The sequence below is a fragment of the Miniopterus natalensis genome, chromosome 11, assembly GCF_054644295.1.
Source record: "Miniopterus natalensis isolate mMinNat1 chromosome 11, mMinNat1.hap1, whole genome shotgun sequence".
Classification (NCBI taxonomy): Eukaryota; Metazoa; Chordata; class Mammalia; order Chiroptera; family Miniopteridae; genus Miniopterus; species Miniopterus natalensis.
Window position 1 is genome coordinate 16,041,772 of NC_142091.1, and position 17,751 is coordinate 16,059,522.

General features: G+C 41.0%; 1 protein-coding gene across 1 annotated transcript in view; it reads left to right on the forward strand.

The window, feature by feature from the left end:
• The first annotated feature begins 259 nt into the window (after nt 1-259).
• Nucleotides 260-17,751, forward strand: part of GUCY1A2 (guanylate cyclase 1 soluble subunit alpha 2) — a 256,869-nt gene continuing 239,377 nt past the window's right edge. Inside the window, exon 1 of the mRNA XM_087821566.1 lies at nt 260-532. Coding sequence (XP_087677692.1) covers nt 260-532 — 273 coding nt within the window. The remainder of the gene's footprint in view (nt 533-17,751) is intronic.

The window sequence follows — 17,751 nt, forward strand, 5'->3', positions numbered from 1 at the left end:
CAGCGGCGGAGGCGGCGGCGGCCCCCAGCCCAGCCCGGCGCCGCTGCCGAGCGCGGGCCCGCGGTGCGGCGGCGCCCAAGTTCCCGCCATGAGCAGCGGGCTGCGGGGGCTCCGCGGCTCCGGAGACTCCCTCCCGGCTGAGCGCGGTCGCCGCGCCCCGCGGCCCCGACGCGCCTGAAGCCGCGGGTCCGGCTCCCGCGCCCGCCGCCGCCCGCGTCCCGGCCGCCGCCGCCTCGGCCGCCGCCGCGCCGCCGGCAGCATGTCTCGAAGGAAGATTTCGTCCGAGTCCTTCAGCTCCCTGGGCTCCGACTACCTGGAGACCAGCCCCGAGGACGAGGCGGAGTGCCCCATGTCCCGGCTCTGCTGGAACGGCAGCCGCAGCCCGCCCGGGCAGCCCGAGCCCCGCGCCGCCGCCGCCGCCCCGGCCGCCGCCGCCGCCGCCGCCTCCGCCGGGGCCAGGAGGGCGCAGCGCCGCCGGCGGGTCAACCTGGACTCGCTGGGCGAGAGCATCAGCCGGCTGACGGCACCCTCGGTGAGCGGGGCGCGGAGGGCCGGCGCGTCGGGGGAGCGCGGGTCGGGAAAGTTGGCGCCGGGAGAGGGGCGCGCAGCCCGCCGCTGGGGGGCGGCCCGGCCTCCGCCGCCCGGCCTCGGGGCCCCGGCCGCGCGCCCCGGGGACGGCGGTGTGGGGCCCGCTCCGAGTAAGAAAGACTTCGCGGCCCCGGGGTGTCCTGACCCGGGGCCGCCCTGCCCGCCCCGCTTTCACCCCGCGTCGCCCGGCCGCCCCGCGCTCCTGCTCGCCCACCTGTTTTCTCTCCCCAAACTTCCCGGGCACCGCGTGTGACAGTTCCCGCGTCCCTGCCTTTCACCTCTGTTCCCCCCAGGGGCCCCTATCCCGTCCAGGAAACTTCCTCTCTCTCCTTCCCCCGCCCCCCACTCTTGGTCTTAGCGCGACCTCCTGTGACATCTCTGAACTCCACAGGCGACCTGCCTTCTGTGCTGCGTCCCTCTTCTGCTGTCAGATACTTGTTGAGTTGCCTTCTGATGAAACAAACGAACAACAGAAACAAAGTCCCCTAATCTCTTCTCTCCCCATCCCGCAGCGTTTTGGCTTATCCGCTGGGCACGATCGGCCCAACCTTTTTTGGGCAACCCTGGTGCCTGGTTTTCTTAACCTCTCTGGTCTTTGTTGCCCGCGTGCCTCAAGCTTCCACCCTGTTTCCCCTGAATTCTTCAGTGCTCTGTCGCTCCCCTTTTCCGAGCCTTCCTTACAGTAAGACCTTCATAAATATCTGTTGAGTGAGCACATGCCCTCCCAGCGCTCCAGGCTGGTGCTCGGTCCAGCATGAGGCATCAGCAGTTCCAGGTGTGAGCCAGGCCCCCCTGGCTCCAGGCATCCTTCCAGAGCACTCTGCTCAGCCCTGCTCAGGCATCTCAGCACCCTTGGCGTGGGCCGTTTGCAGGAATGCCAGGCCTGTGCTGTAGTCTTTCCCTGGCTGTATGACCTCTGTTTCTAACCAGTCCACACCACTGCAGACAGAATCAGAAGGAGATGCGGTGTCAAACCCCCCACCCACCTTTTATTCGCACCCTGACCTTGGATACAAGGACTTCACCTCTTGACAGCACTTTTACATACTCACCCTTGGGACTTCTACTTCTTTGAAGTTTCCAGAATGAATCTGAACTTTGATCTTGTTTGGCTTCTCTTGAGTCTCCTTTTGAAAGGATTCTTGCAATGGATGGTCGGAGGGACCTGAGAAGGAGTGGGATCCTGAGGGACTGGTACTGATGCCAGTCCTGCAAATATCCTGGTGGCCCTCGCGTTAATGGGGCATGGCCTTTTCTTTTAACGATAATGCTACTCTTCGGTCATTTTCCTTTCCTTGTATATTTTCCCTTCGGTTTACCTTTGTGCCACTTTTTCCATTGATAACGTAGGAAACAAAACTCAGAATGGGTTGGCCACTGTTTGCTCCTCTTTACTGTAAATATTTCCCAGGAAGCGTAATTTTAGGAACTATTTGATGTTGCAAGTTGGTGAGCATAAGTCTTTAATAAAGGAGTCCAGTAATCCTGTGCTTCTGTAGTTTTGTGTCAGTGTCTGAAGCAACGTTTATGCAATATACTAATTCTTTAGTGCAACAGATTCATATCTGAATAAAGTTATTTCACTGAGGATAATGATTAGTTTGGGGCAATTATCTGGTATAACCCTGGAATTTTCCTTTTGCCTAGGAATCAGACTTTACAAATTTCTGAAAACGTAACGGCAGTGCCTCTGGTAATGCTAATTTAACCTAACACTGTTCTCAGCAACTTCTGTGAGGAATAGATAAAATAAACAGAACCCAGGCACTTACTACCAGAACAAGAGAGAGGAAATACTCTCTGATTTTTACTTTTATAAGTCAAATTTGAGTGACTCTGGCATTTTGCTGGATAAGAGGAATGTACCAGGTAATGGTTTTTAGGGTAAGAAATTTGAAAGTCATTATGGTCATCTAATAAATGCAACAGCTCTATGTACTTTCCATGCTATAAGTCTTTTCCATTCTGAAAACGATCCGTCAGCTGGAATGCTGAGAACATACTGGTGAACATAGTGTGAACATTTTCAGCATCATAGTGCATGTATAAATCAATCTCAGTGGCTAACCACACCACCAATAGACTTAAGAACATGTAGAAAACAGAGGTTATATTTCAAAGCAGTGACTTGTTTCTGTGTCGTCCCCCCCCCCCCCCCCCCAGTTTTCTTTTATTTGGTAAACTAGAACATTGCTTCAAAAAGCTCTAGAAGATTCATTCTCCTACATTGTCAGGATTCCAAACTTCTCTGAAAACACTTGCGGGGACTTCTTATGTCCTGTCTTTTATTAGAGCCGAGTGACTTAAAAACAACAACAAAAAACCCTCTGAGAATAGTCATTACCAGGGCATTCTTAGATGGGATTTTCTGGTGGTTTTGATTGTTGTGAGCTTTCCTGCATTCGTCACAATAGGCTTCAGGAGGAACTCTGTTTGCTATGGAAGCTCTCTTCTTTTTGGTGGCCTCATTGTGGAATGTTGTCTCAATTGCTGGAGATTTATTCTTCATTTATAATAATTTGCAAGTAGGGGAATGGAAATGAATTTAATAAGTACTAGGATATTACCAAGTAGTTAAACTAGTTATTTGATCAACAGGATATTCAAACTCTGGGTTTTGATATTTTAAAAGTGTTTTTATATACATTGATGTTGGATATAAAGATTATAGCATATTATAGCATTTTAATAATAAAAGTAAATTGAATTGATGAAATTGAAAAAAATTCCGGAATTCAGGAGACCTGGTTCTCATTCCTTGTGCCTTGGACAACTAAACATTTCTATATCTCTGTTCATATTATTTTAATTCTCTAGGACCCTTCTCATTTGTAAGGCATTATACTTAGGGTCCCTACTTATTCTGGGAGTCTATGGAGACATATAATGTATTACCAAGCTTTTGATACACTGCCATAATGGCATATGAATGAAAAATAAGCACATATGACTTTTAAAACTTGAAAGGAAGTAGATTACTTTCTTAAGTAAGGGCATCAAAGTCATATTTATTCATATTTATTCCACTCAACTATTAAAAGAATTGGAGGACTTTCTGTGTGGCAAGTATTGTGTGAAGCACTGGAATACAATAGCCAGAAAAAAAAAATTCCCAGTCTTCGACCTCATGTGACTTCTTTAATTACAATCTCTATTTGAGTGAAACTGTATGAGGGAAATCCCAAGATCTCCATTTGTCATGTGAATGTGTAGGATAAGTTTTACTTGTCATCTACTTTGGGTAGTTTTGTTTACTGTGAATCTGTGGAGTGCAGCTGTAATAATACAAACAACCCCAAAGTCCTGGCTGAAGGTGCATAAATCACTTATGTTATTTACTTAAAATAATTTACTTGGGAACACATATGGAGAAACAGCTGGGGATTATACATCAAGGGTGAGTTTAGTAACCCATTTATTTCTATTTTATTCTTATAAATGAGAGTTGCTTAGAACCCTGTCACTCTGACATCGGCTTGAGGTTTGTTAGAGTCAGCCTGTCACTGAAGATGTTCCAGGAGGTTCTCAAGGACCAGGCTTCCCTAGTCTTCTTGTCAGAGGACAGCTCGCTGTTACAACATTGCAGGTGGCTTTGAAGACTTCAGAAGCTACGGAGAGCAGGATGGCAGGAAGAAAAGTGACAGAACTGTGGAAGGGTGACAAGTAAGGGGAGGAAAGCTACTGACCTGGAAAAGAGCCCAAGAAAATGAGGGAACAGTGAGGAAAGAAAAATATGAAGGGAAGTCTGGATTCAAGTGCAAAAAAGCAAAAATGGTTTCATTATTTTGTGAAAGGTACTATATTGATACAAGCTTATGAAAAAGTGAAAGGGCGTAAAAAAATACACATTTAGTCCCCCCTGATATGAAATACAGTGAGCTCTCTGACATGTGTAAACTATTTTTTGAAAAAACTTGGGCATGTGAGTGTAACTAGCATGTAAATAATAAAAAATATATAAAATATATTTGTGGGTGGGATAGTTGATAAATTTCTGTATCTTAATTGCAGTTTTTACAATATGGGCTCAACTTAGCTAACAAAGTTCTGAGTAACAGATTGATTACAATTAGGAAATTAGAGAAAATGTATTCATTCCAACTGGAAAATTAAAGAAAATGTAGTCCAGTAGTTTAATGTTTTCACATTTGTAAAAAGTAGACACTGTAATCTGAAATAAGAATTTAATGGCCATTTATTGCTTTTCTCTACCTCATCCCTAATCATGGAAAAATAAAGTGGCAGAGTTGAAAGAGCAACGGCTCAGAGTTTGAGTCGTGGTTTGAATAACTCCCTGCTGAACCCCTTCCTAAATGTGAGACCCTGGGAAAACCAACTCTTATCTTCTTAGAGCCTCAGTTTCCTATTTCGTGAAATAGGAATAATAACAATCCTGTGGATTTGGTTTGAGAGAGGAGCAATGTTCTTTTAAAACTCCTCAAACTCAATACATGATAGTTTTGGGCTGAGATCCATTCATTTCAACCAAATTTGAATGCCTCCAAATGATCTAACTTTTTTCCTCTCAATAATTTACTTGCTAGTAACCTTATGAAAGAGTTCATAGGTTAACTGATGCTATGTACCTAAGAAAGAAAATAAGTGATAAGGAGTTTATTTTGTTGGCATTGCCCAGCTAATCCATTTAAAAAATTAAAACTGGAGTCCCTTTTTGGCTGCCTGGCTATGACTCGTGTGTGTACACAAGCCTATGTAATCACTGCGAATTCAGACATTTCTATCCCACTGCAGAGGGCTATGTAACAAAATGAAAACCACTTTTATAAATTTTATAAGACAACAAGGACATATATATTTGGTAGAATGTAGGTATTTCACAACAGATTACTTTTAAATTAGAAAAAAATTAGATAGGTGAAAGAGAAATGGCTTATTTCATTTGTCTGAGTATTTCAAGTGTTCTCCATTCATTGCATGCAAACTAATTTGTACATGTGTTCAAAGGTTTAGATGGTGAGATGCAGCAGTTACCCAGCTAATGGCATTTATGTTTTGTGTACAGCCCTCTATTCTTGTTTGGCCACCAGCTCAATTGTTAGATCTTCAATTTGAAGCTAAATTTTGACAATGGGAAATAATATCCATGATTATCAGTTAGTAGGTAGAGGTGATGAGTGATTACATATTTCTTTTTAGTGCATAATCTATCTACCTTGAAGGACTCTGAGCCGTGTGGGAAGCGTGCTTGATTGCTATTATGTCTTTTCCCCTCTGTATCTTCATTACTCTTTTCATTCACCTTTGTTTTGTCTTGTTGCTTCTATCTTATGGAGCTTATGGTAAATTAAAAAAAGAACACATATTTTATTGACTATAATGGTAAAATAAATGCATTATTTCCAGATGTATGTCTTGTTCACCATAAGTTAGCGAGAAGGTAGAATGGTGCCTTTTGGAACTTCACACACATCTAGAAAAAAACACATACAAAGCGGCATAAGCAGGGAGGATATTTGGTATTTGCTGTCTGGTGACTAGGTTTTCTTTCTAGGCCCTTGTTTGATACATGAGCCAGTATTGTAGCTCAAACTTTAAAGTTCTTTTTTTCATTTTTTTTAATCCTCACGAAAGGATATTTTTTCCATTGCTTTTCAGAGAGAGAAAGAAAGGGAGAGAGAAACACTGATGTGAGAGAGACAAATCGACTGGTTGTCTACCACACGTATCCTAACCAGGGCTGGGGATCAAACCACAACTGAGATAGGTGCCCTTGACCAAAATTGAACCCGACACCCTTCAGTTCATGGGCTGACTCTCTAACCACTGAGCCAAACCAGCTAGTGCAAAGTTCCTATTTTTAAATCCTGACTCTAACCTCAACACACTCACGTTTATGTCATATTTAGCACAGTTCCTAATGGCTGTTCAATAACATGCTCAGAATAGACGAATGGATGTTTTTGTTTAATCATCTAATTACATTATTTCTTTGATGTCTGATGTTTTTTGTGCTCTATTTGGTTCTGTCAAGCAACATATTTAGATGTTATATCCACTCTGTGAGAGATGCATTCAAGCATGCAAACCTGTTTGAATTTTCTTACACCTGCTGTTTAAAGCAAAACTTCAGCATGAAGCTGTGCTACAGGAGAGCAGGTGGGGCAGGTCCTGTTCCTGGATAGGTGGCCCTTTTATATTTTAAGAAGTTAGGTGCATGGAATGATTCTCCTCCAATCTCCTCCAGTCTCCTTATATTTTCTGCACAATCTTCTCTCAGATGAGAGAGAAATGTTTGTCAGCAAGTGGGCTACTGTTGCCGAAAATGCGCCTCCGGGAGGTGGAATGACATAGTCTTGCTCCTCAAATATCACTTCAGGACAGAAGCTGAAGATTTAGAATTACATGCTGGAAGCTCAGAGCACCTCATAAAGTTGAAAATTCCAGCCTGGAGTGAGTTAGGAAGTAGGGGAGCTGGAAATATCTCTGAAGGCTGGAGATTGTGGGGCTGTTGTGGGGAGTTGAGAAAGAGTGAACATTCTTACAAAAAGAAAAGTGATAAAATCACTTCCTAATGCAGGCTTGACTTATTAAACAGTTCTTTATTTAGGCTAGTGGTTATCAAACCACTAGCCTAAAATGGTTAGAATGTAGACTCTTAGGCCTCCCCCTCAGCGGGTCTGCTTTGATAGCTCTGGGGAGAGATCTGGACTTTATATTTTAAACAAAACTCCAGGTGATTGCTAGGCACACCAAAGTTGTGCCTCAGAGTGACTGGATTCCTCACCTTCGGGATCACTGATCTAGACTCAGTGAGCTCTGCAGACTGATGTTTTGGAAAGAATGATCTTGGATGCGGTTCCTTAGAGGTGAATATATACAGGTGAATTTTTGCATTAATTTTTGCATTAATTTTTGCAGAATAAAGGTGGTAACTTTAAGCCACATCCTACGGTTATATCCTTTGTGTTCCAAATAATCTTCTTGGTTGTGTGATAGAGGAGTTTGAGGTGTCATGATTTGTAGTTGTAATTATTTGTGGATTCTGTGGCCATTTTTCCTGAGGATGCTTTGTTAGTTCCCATAAGTTTATGTTCAGTGTCTCATGTCATTGCTAAGCCTGCTATGGCCCCTTTCAAATAAACGAACAATTCAGGAATGTGGAGGAAGGGAGAGAAGGGAGAAGGGTTGTTGCGAGGGTCAGTGTGATGGGACCATCAGCTTTTGTGTTTTTCACAGTGAGATTGACACAACATTTCTTTTTCTTTTTTTTTGAAAGGAGTAAGACCTTTTTTTTTTTTAAATATCTTTATTGATTTCAGAAAGAGGAAGGGAGAGGGGGAGAGAGAGAGAAAATCAATGATGAGAGAGTCATTGATCGGCTGCCTCCTGCACACCCCCTACTGGGGATTGAGCCTGAAACCCGGGCATGTGCCCTGACCAGGAATCGAACCGTGATCTCCAGGTTCATGGGTTGATGCTCAACCACTGAGCCACACCAGCTGGGTGACACGACATTTCTTCATTGCTCCATCTACTGGTTCATTTTGGAGCAATGACTTGTTCACATGCCTATGAAAATGTTTTTTTTTTAAAGACGAAAGGAGAAAGAAACAGATTTGGATGCCAGGAAACATTTTATTTTTCCTAGAAAGGAAGCAGTAGGAGGTTCAGATGTTAGATGTATAGAACTACCTATCAAACCTTGCTGAAATATCCTACCACTTGTTGATACAGCCTTAGCCAGGTATTCTCTCATTCAGTGGATAAGTTGAACTCTCCAAATAAATGGTGAGTTGACACTTAAAGAATTTGCATTTGCAGAGAACTCTAGAACCAATCTGTCAAGGGGAAGCTGTGTGGAAGACCTGGTGTTACCTTAATTGCAAGTCCTTGAAGTCCGCTTTACTCCATTTCCAATCACTGTGCTCTATTTGTTAATGCCCATTGGAGGAAATAAAAATGTTCAAAAACATGCTTTCATTCCTTGTCGCTTTATGCCTATGCTTCTTTGTGCATGAACCCTTCAACTTAATATTGGGGGAAAATGGTGTTTCTGATTTGTTTTGTGCACAGACCCACACAGACACACACGGAGAGATCCGTTCTGTCGTCTGTCACTGCGGCTTCCCCCATAGAATACTAAGATACAGAGATGGAATCTCTACCGTGATGTTTTGTTCATTATTGTTTCAATGTATAAGAAATCTTATGTTATTGTTCTATTAAATTAAAACCTCCTCAAATGAGCACATCCACATATCTACCCTACGGTAATCATTGTTGACAATAATGGTACTGGAGGGCTAGAGTCCTTGGGGAGAGGGATCACATTAGAAATTGTTTGTTTAAGAAATGGGGAGGAAAAGTGACCAGGAACAGGTAGAAGTATTATTGGGTATTTTTGAGGGCCCAGCTGAGGTTGGAGATAATGAATTTGTAGACTAAATGGAGAGGATTGGTATGACTTGGAGAGGCATAGAGTGGTGAAGGTATTCATTGTATATTTAAAGGCCTGTACGTTAATTTGAACTTGAAGTGTTGGGGGAAATCCATTGGACTGGAGGATTATGTCTTGGGAAGTAGTGAGAGTGAATGTCAAATGAGGCGGACTGTAACATTCAAAGGCATTTTTCTAGCCTTCCTATATTTAATATACATCTGGGCCTTACTCTTACATTATTCAGTTAATTCTCTTAGAGTAGCTGATTGATTCCCCAGCCACCCCCCTTCCACCAAACCAGAACCGATAACTGGTAACTAGTCAGTTTTTGAGAAACTCAGTGCTAAGTTCTTGATTAATATTTACATTATGTTTTTAAAATCAGAACTATTCCTTGAAAAATATAAGGGTATTCAGTTATATTATTCAGTGCATTATTTATGGGCCTTAGTTTTTACACAATGAAGTTTCTTTGGCTCAGACTTGATAGTACATTGCTTCCTGAACACAAGAGAGCCTATGGGATTTGATTAATGTGTGGCTACCCCCAAAATTTCCTATTGTGTTGGAGAGCACAGCTGATATTTTCTTTTCCAAAATGGTAAAAAGCAGTTCTGGTGAATCAGACATTCTGACAAAGTAACCTATCGCATGTGCAATATCAATTTGTGAGTAGATGAAATTCAATAAAACACACTTAAGAGTTAAGCACTTTTCATTTTGTTAATCAGTCTTTGAATATCCCAAAGACTCTCCTGTGTGTTTCAGTGACACAGTATCATTATTATAAGTCTTAAATATCACTGTGCTATAGATGTGTGGACATCCTGGTAAGTGGAGTGTTTTAGATAATCAAATGCTTCCTAGCAGGAAATTTCTTCTACATAGAAACACTGAGGAGCTAAATGGTTCTGTGGTTTGGGAGTTAATATACATACTTGATTACTAATACTCTACCAGGGAGTCTGTTAGGTTAAGGTAGGCAAATTAGGAGTGGATTTTAACAAAAAGCTTCAAAACAACAACAAAACTTTTAGAGATCTGTGCATTATTTGGTTAATGTGCTTGTCTTGTTTTCTTGAAAATTGCATTAGCGTTTGTGTGTGTATGTGTATGTGTGTGTGTGCAGGATGGGGGCAGATGCTGCAATTCAATAAATGCATTCTGATTTTTGTTTTAATTTGACTTTGGGGAAATAACTTTTCTGGCTTTGCTTCCCATCTCTGAAGTCATATATAATAATACTAATCTCTCACTCAGCGTAAATATGTAATAAAATGTGAACAGTGAATTGAAGACATTGTGTTTACTATTATTAATTTCTTCATTGTGCTGCTATGCTAATTCCTTGAGGTCCAAGGCATTGGTCACAATTCCTTCTCTCTCTGCACTCTGGGAGAATATCGGGCTTTGGAGTCAGACACTAACTCCTGTGTTATCTTGTGCATTCTTGGATAAGCCTCTCTGAGGCTCAGTTTCTTATCTATAAAATACAGGAAATAATTTAGAGTTATGAAGATTAAAAGTATACTACATAACACAGCATTTGGAATGCAGTAAATGATTAATTAATTTTGATGCCTTTCTCTAACCCCTTCTTATCAGTTATCTTACAGATCTGCATATCGGTTATCGTATCTCCTGATCCTTGGTTATCTCCAGCCACAGTCTCTGGCGAAACTTCCAAATATTTCCTTTTTTAAGTAATTCTTGTTTAGCACTCTAACGCTTTTTATGGAAAATATTTTTAACATTTTTGGATGTACCACATTTTAGGATTATAAAATCTCCCAAAAATTCCCTCCCAGAAACCTTAAAAACAAATGTGATCATACTGGTTACTTATCTATTCACTCAGTCACTGCTCACATTCATCCGTTCAGACAGCATTTATTTAGCAAATGAACATTTACTAATCTATTCAGCATTCACTCCATCGTATGCATTAAACACTCATAAGCTGGGTCATTCAAACAGAAATTTGATACGATCCTTTTGGATTTAAAAAGCGTAAAATCACATTTTAAAAATTAGCAAATGATGTGCCCAACGGTTGGTTTCACCCTCCCTCTGCCTCTCCCCCTCATCCTATCTCGACCTTTCCTTATTTGGCATGATGTGGAGGACATGTGGATAAAGGAAGGATCTGTACATAAAAAGACCAGTGAAGCTGTCATGATGATGATGATGATAGGAGGATACCAGCGTTGATTTATCCAGCCCTTACCATGTACCAGGCAAGGCACCCAGTGCTCTACATGGCATTCCATTAAACAGCCACAACAGTAGTGCAGGAATTATGCTTGACCATGGTCTCAAGGTGTCAACAGCCTACCTCTCTGACTTCGCCTCCTGACGCTCTGACCTCCGCTCCGAGTTCTACTGTACACTCCTGGCACATTCCAGGCAAGTGTCATCTTGCCTCAGGACTTTTGTCCCATCTCCCATGTCAGAAATGCCCCCTTGTTCCAGTTTTCCAGTTTTAGTGGCCCTTTGCTCAGTGTCACCTCGTCACATAGTAGCCCTCCCCCACCAATCAATTTCCTCACATCACTGTTAATTCCCATGGTAGCACTGACCGTCAGAAGCTACCTGTTTATTTACTAGTTTACTTACGTATTTCCTGTCTTTCCTCACTGTAATTTAAGCTCTGCAAGAGCAGGACCTTGTCTGGGTTGCTCACAGTGGTCTTCTCAGTGCCTAGACTAGTCCTGGCCTGAGGTAGGTTCTTAATACATCTTTATTGATTGAATGAATTAGTGTCATTTTGAGATAAATCTTAGCGCTTGGAAAGGAAAAGCATAGTTAAAACACACACACAAAAATGTGTAGGGTGGGAGAAGGAAAAATAACTTATGTTAGGCAAGTACTATGGACCCAGCATTTAGTGTTTCCATAATATGTGTCATTGGATTTTCAGTATAATTTTATGATAGATTCAGAGAAGTTGAATAACTTGCTATGATCACAGCTAATTAGTAATAGAGATAAGGTTAGAATGTTGGTTTGTTTAGCTCCAATCTCTGTATTCCTTCTACTATATTATATATTTCAAACCCCGTGAGTGTGGTGGACATTGTGATGTAATGCCTAGATGCCCCTTTAGGAATGAAGGACTTCTTCACCTAGATGCTAGGAGTGCTATTGGCTGTCCCCCTCAACTGTGCGTCCCTTAGCTGTAGTGCCTGGACTGAAGAGAGCTGCCTTGCCCAAGGTCATGCCCCATCCCAGTCACTGATCAGCATGGGGATGTGAAGGCTTGTCCACAAGCCCTAATTCAGCCAAGTCCGAAGTTAGAACTTCATGTAGTGTCATCTGAGGCCCCCACTGAGACTGCATCACAGTTCAACGTCTCTCTTTCCAATTCTGCTTCCTTCAATACTCTTTCATGGGTATGGATCCCAAGACATTTCCTGATAAGCTTTCTGCATGCTAATCTTCTCAGAGTCTCCTTCTCAGGGAACCCAAGCTGTGGTAGTGATTTTGAGAACTGTCATGACATCGATAAAAGTGTAGAAGGCAGCACTGAGAAGCCTGCATTTGGAAGAAATATAATGATAATCTTGGATTTGGATTTTTGAATTTAGGTGCACATGGCCAGCCCTGGACTGTGAGCTCTTTGAGGGCTTAGTATTACTAGATCACCAGCCTGGGCACAATGCCCGTCACACTGTAGCAGTTACTCAGTAAATGGACTGTTGAAGATTTGGGATTGGAGCTCATGGGTGTAATAACTAAAAGCTTAAAAATTGACAAGCTCTTTGAGTCAAAGAGAAAAAAGTAAGAACAGTAGAGAACTGAGAAGCAATCTACACAGAGAACCAGAAGAATGTAGGTGACAGGATGCTTCTTGGTTGGTTTGTTTGTGGGGGTGGGAGGTGGCTGGGGAGCAGCTGGGAGCAAGGGCTGTAGTGGTTGATATTTGGGAAAGAATGATGACCATTTAAGGGTGGTAGTTCGAGTCCAGCATGAATGAGGTTGCTGGTGGCCTCAGAAAAGCAATGCCAATTCTGCATCTGAGATAGAAACCTATTTCACAAGGTTTACAGAGGGTATACATGACGAGTGAGCAAAGGATATGTTGGGCATAAATTTCTCATCCAAGACGTTTGGCAATAAAAGTAAAGAGAAATAGTTGGCAGGTCCTCTGAGGCCCCATCCAGGTTTATTAACAAGGCGGAGATTGTTGGAAGGTAACAGAGTAGTCAGCGACGTTGGAGATGGATGAGATGAGTGGGCTTTGGGAAAGGATAGGGTTATCCGGAGGCATTCATTTAGCTCCTTTGCCAAGAGCGAAGATACTGCTCTCTCTACATCCAGGGAGAATGCCTTAAGGCACAATAGGAGTATAGGGCAAAGCAGCTGTCAGATTTTGGGTTTATTTACACCTAATTTATTACAGCCTTGTCTCAGTTTTATCCCTATAACTCAGTGATTGGCCAGTAATTTTGTGTAGCTCATGAATGTGAAACTTAAGTTGCCGTGCTGTCCAGGTTTCTCTAAGTCTGTCTTAACCGCAGTATCTGCGCCAACCGTGGAGGTCAAGTGAGGCCAGAGATTCACTCATTTATCCTCTAAAAATTTTATATTCACATTATAAAATGTGCATATCTCATTTGTGTAGTCCACTATAGGTAGCTTTTAGATTGTCCCATCCGTCTAAAAGCTCCGTATTTTCTCTTATCCGCCTGAAGATAGGACTTTATAAATTGAATGCCATGTGGAGGGAACTGTTTTTGACTTGTGCCTGTATTACTAACTTACTGAGCTTCAGTTTGAAAGGTCATTTGAGATCTGTATTTTAAAGATATAACCCCCGTTCTCACACTCTCCTGTGCGGCATGACTTTGTTTAGTGTTAGAGTGCTTTTGACGCAGATGGAAAGGTCACTAATGGGGGGAACTTGGAGGCATTAGGAGCTGAGTGAATAGGACTCTACTTTGCTGTTATATGAAATGTATTTTACACAGTCGAAGGTGGTGTGGAAGGTAAAGTAAGGCCAAGCAGGACATACACAATCAAATGTAGCTTCTTGGCGCTCTGCCTTTCCTTTTCTGGGTAAACTGTACTTAATTTTATTAAGCAAAGATTTGTGTCTATTTTATTTACTGCACATGTCAAGTCTACTGGTACCTGGCACATAATAGTTGATTAAAATTATTTGTTAAATGAGTAAATTTAGAGTGAATATAAAGATATTTATTCTAACTCTACTATACAAATATTATAAGAAACAAATAAGGTGATAAGTACAAATGCACTTTAGAAAAATAAAATCAACAATAGTAACAAAAACAAAACAGACAAAACAGAATCTACAAAAGTAGACAATCATTATGTCCTTTGTTATTTTTATTCCTTCCTCATATATTTACTCTCTGCCCACCGTGCATGGTTGACTTTACCATGCGCTGAGCCAGAATGCAAGGTCTATGGAGCAGAAAATGGCTGTAGTCATCTGCCGAATTAAAAACAAAAAATGCTGGATTTTCCTTAAATACCCCTGTAATTGGCTACACCAGTCAATTTATGTTACATAGTAGGGGGAAAGAACACCTTTTTTCTACATGATCTAACAATGTTTTCTAAAAATTCAACATTAGTTCCTGAAACAGATATTTGTTGCTGGCCTTTTCTGTGCCAGGAATTTGAGATGTCTAAGTTATATGGGGAAAATACTTATCATCCCTCCCTTCTCCCATTTTTTTTTCTTGTGATACTGTTGCAAACATTTTGGGAATGATATTTCAGAAAGATGTTATCTTTCTTCCATCCTCTTGCTTAAAGTCTTCCTAAAGGGAAGCAAGGACTTTTGGAGGAAAAATTCGTTTTCCCAATGGTAAATTTAAGAAGAACCTGTCACTGCACTAGTGAGGAGCCTGTAATAAATCAGTGTTTCTATAGACCTGAACAAAAGAAGAAAATATCTGTTGAAATGCTGTTGTTCAAATTCCTACAGTGCAATGCCATGGGCCTCTCTGACTCTATCTTCCAAGTCATTTCTCCTTGTATGATTGGTTTAATTTGTGTATGAGAGGTTTCTTGATTTTTTGAATGTTGTCTTACCAAATATTTGATTTGGTAAAACTTAAGGTATTTGTGTATTTGTTTTTCAGGAAAGAAAGGGTGCAGAGGTTCTTAAAAATTGTGTTTTTAATCATAGTGTTTACAGATATAAACCTGAGTTTATTTTAATAGCATTTTGAAATCTATCTATCATGTATCTAATATATTTATCTATCTGTCATCTATGTATGTATGTATGTATGTATGTATGTATGTACGATTATATAGGGCAGAGGAGAAATAATTCTGCCATTGGATTCTGAATTTTAAAGTGGCATCTAATAGAAATCTGGAGTCGGCATAATTACTCTCATTGTGTCTTAAAAATTTGCTACAGCCCTGGCCAGTTTGGCTCAGGGGTTAGAGCACTGGCCTGTAGACTGAAGGGCCTCAAGTTTGGTTCTGGCCAAGGGCATATACCTCGGTTGCAGGCTCAATTGATGCGGGTCCTGGGTCGGGGCATGTGCAGGAGGCAGCCAGTTGATGTGTCTCTCTCACATCGAAGCTTCTCTCTCTCCTTTCCACTCTCTCTGAAGAGCAATGGAAAAAAATATCCTCGGGTAGGAATTAAAAAAAAAAAAAAATTGCTACAAGTAATGAAAATGTGTTTTACCTCTTTAAAAAGGAATCTGCCTCCAAAGACATTTATTGTAAGGAGCAATAATGAGATGATTGTGTTGTAATGGAACAAAGACTGAGGGGAGGAGTGAAATTTACAGACTATTGTAATCCCATTTGAAGGTTCAGACAGATATGAGGGAATGTCTAGTATGGATCCTGGAGAAGAGAAATCTATTGTTTCTTCTGGATGTAAATATATGCTTTGTGGGCCTGACAGTGTTTGTAAGCTGTGAAGACTCTCTTTTGTGTGTGTGTGTATGAGTGTTGTTAACTTACTGCCATTATAAATATGTTTCAAAGGAAACCAGTCTTTCCTTTTGTTCTGAATTAAATTCTTTTCCCGAAAGTGTGCTTGCAAAGTACAAGCTTGACTTTTCTGCCGAAGGAGAATGGGTGGGATTTGTCCGAAGCTTGCAAGGGGCTAGCTTGTGAACTGTGGTATGGGAGCCGCCTCCTGGCTCCTCAAGCGTTTGGGCAGTTCTGTCATTCAGCTGCAGTCTTGGGATGGGAGTATGGGAAGGTGATGGAAATCAAATACTAAATTAAATGTAAGTGTAACTTTTCACCTTCAGCCTACCATTCTTGACTATTGAGAACAATCTAGGTCTCAAATATCTAGTTAACATAGATATCCAATTATTTTGGTGATAGCAATGGGACATATGATCTTAATGGCATTAATGATGACTGTAATTATAGAAATCAACAATTCCACTGGACATGTAATTGGAAAAAGCATTTTATTACAAGTTACCCCGAGAGACATAATAATTTTTCAAAGAATACATATGAGTAAGTCACTTTCAAATATGGATCTATAAAAAAATTACCATTGTCAAGCTCTAAAATGAGTCTACAAATATGAATTTAAAAATAACATCAGACCAATAACTTTGGCCATTAGATAAGGGATTTAGCTACTTTATGGGATTTATAAATCAAATCAAGGTATGCCTGCCTGTACACATTTTAAAAACCGAAAATAATAAACTTTATTATTTTGCTCTTTCAGAGTAACTAATAGAAGCAAAAGCAAAGGCATATCACAGTAAAGCATATCAAAGTTTTTGCCTTGATATTTTATACTAGTTTATATTCTGATATATTATGGGTTAAGGTTGAGAAAACATTGCACAGTGGAGCATTTTCTTTTGGTAGTCCTTAGTTTCAATCTCTCTCTGTCTTTTTTGATTCCAAATCAAAGGCTCATGGCACAAAAATCTGCTATGAGTCTCTCTCAGCAGACAGATTGGATTGTGTTCATTTTATATTCCTTATCATGGTAAATTATTAATTGGAAACTACCTCCCTTGATTTTAAGCACCTTTGCAGGAGTTGAAAGTAAGTTTTTTGGGGAGAAGACTGGGGGATGGATGGGTCGGAGATAGCCCTCCTGGTGCTTCTAAAGTCAAATCTGGTGCCTGGCCCCACAAGGCTCTGACATACATGAATCGCTATATAGGAGTGTTTATGTCTGGGTGCTTCTCAGGCAGCTGTCTAGAGATCTGTGTATCTATAGGAAATTAGTTCATGTTCCTGGTCTGTAGGAATAATACAGATATATTGGGAGATATAAACAAAATAATATATAGCACCTTTGATTTTGTGGCATTATATTTATTCATTTTTTTTATCATAAACTAAACTATTTTCTGTTGTTTTAAAGAACTGTTACTATTCCATCAAGGTTCATTTTAAATAAGTCTCATAGGACTAAATGGGGCTGATGTTGTCCTTATGTTTTACAATGCTTTCAGATTCTAGAGATTTTGCTACTTACGTGCATAACTCAGGGATTAGTATGTGTTGTGCCAATTATGGATGCCCCTGCACTAGGTTTTCCTGGGAAATTCCAGCTAAGAGCCCTTGTGCATGTAAGGAAATTGAAATATTTTTTAAAAATGGAAAAAAGAATGATATCCAGTTAGTACCTTGTTCCTAACGATCGTGTCATTAAAATTCCCTGTTGTTTGGTGTAAATGTGTGTGCCTGATTTCTGAGGGTCAACACTTCACTGATATTTGTAAAACTGAATGGCAAAGCAAGAAATTTAAAATCATGAGGTATTCTAGAGA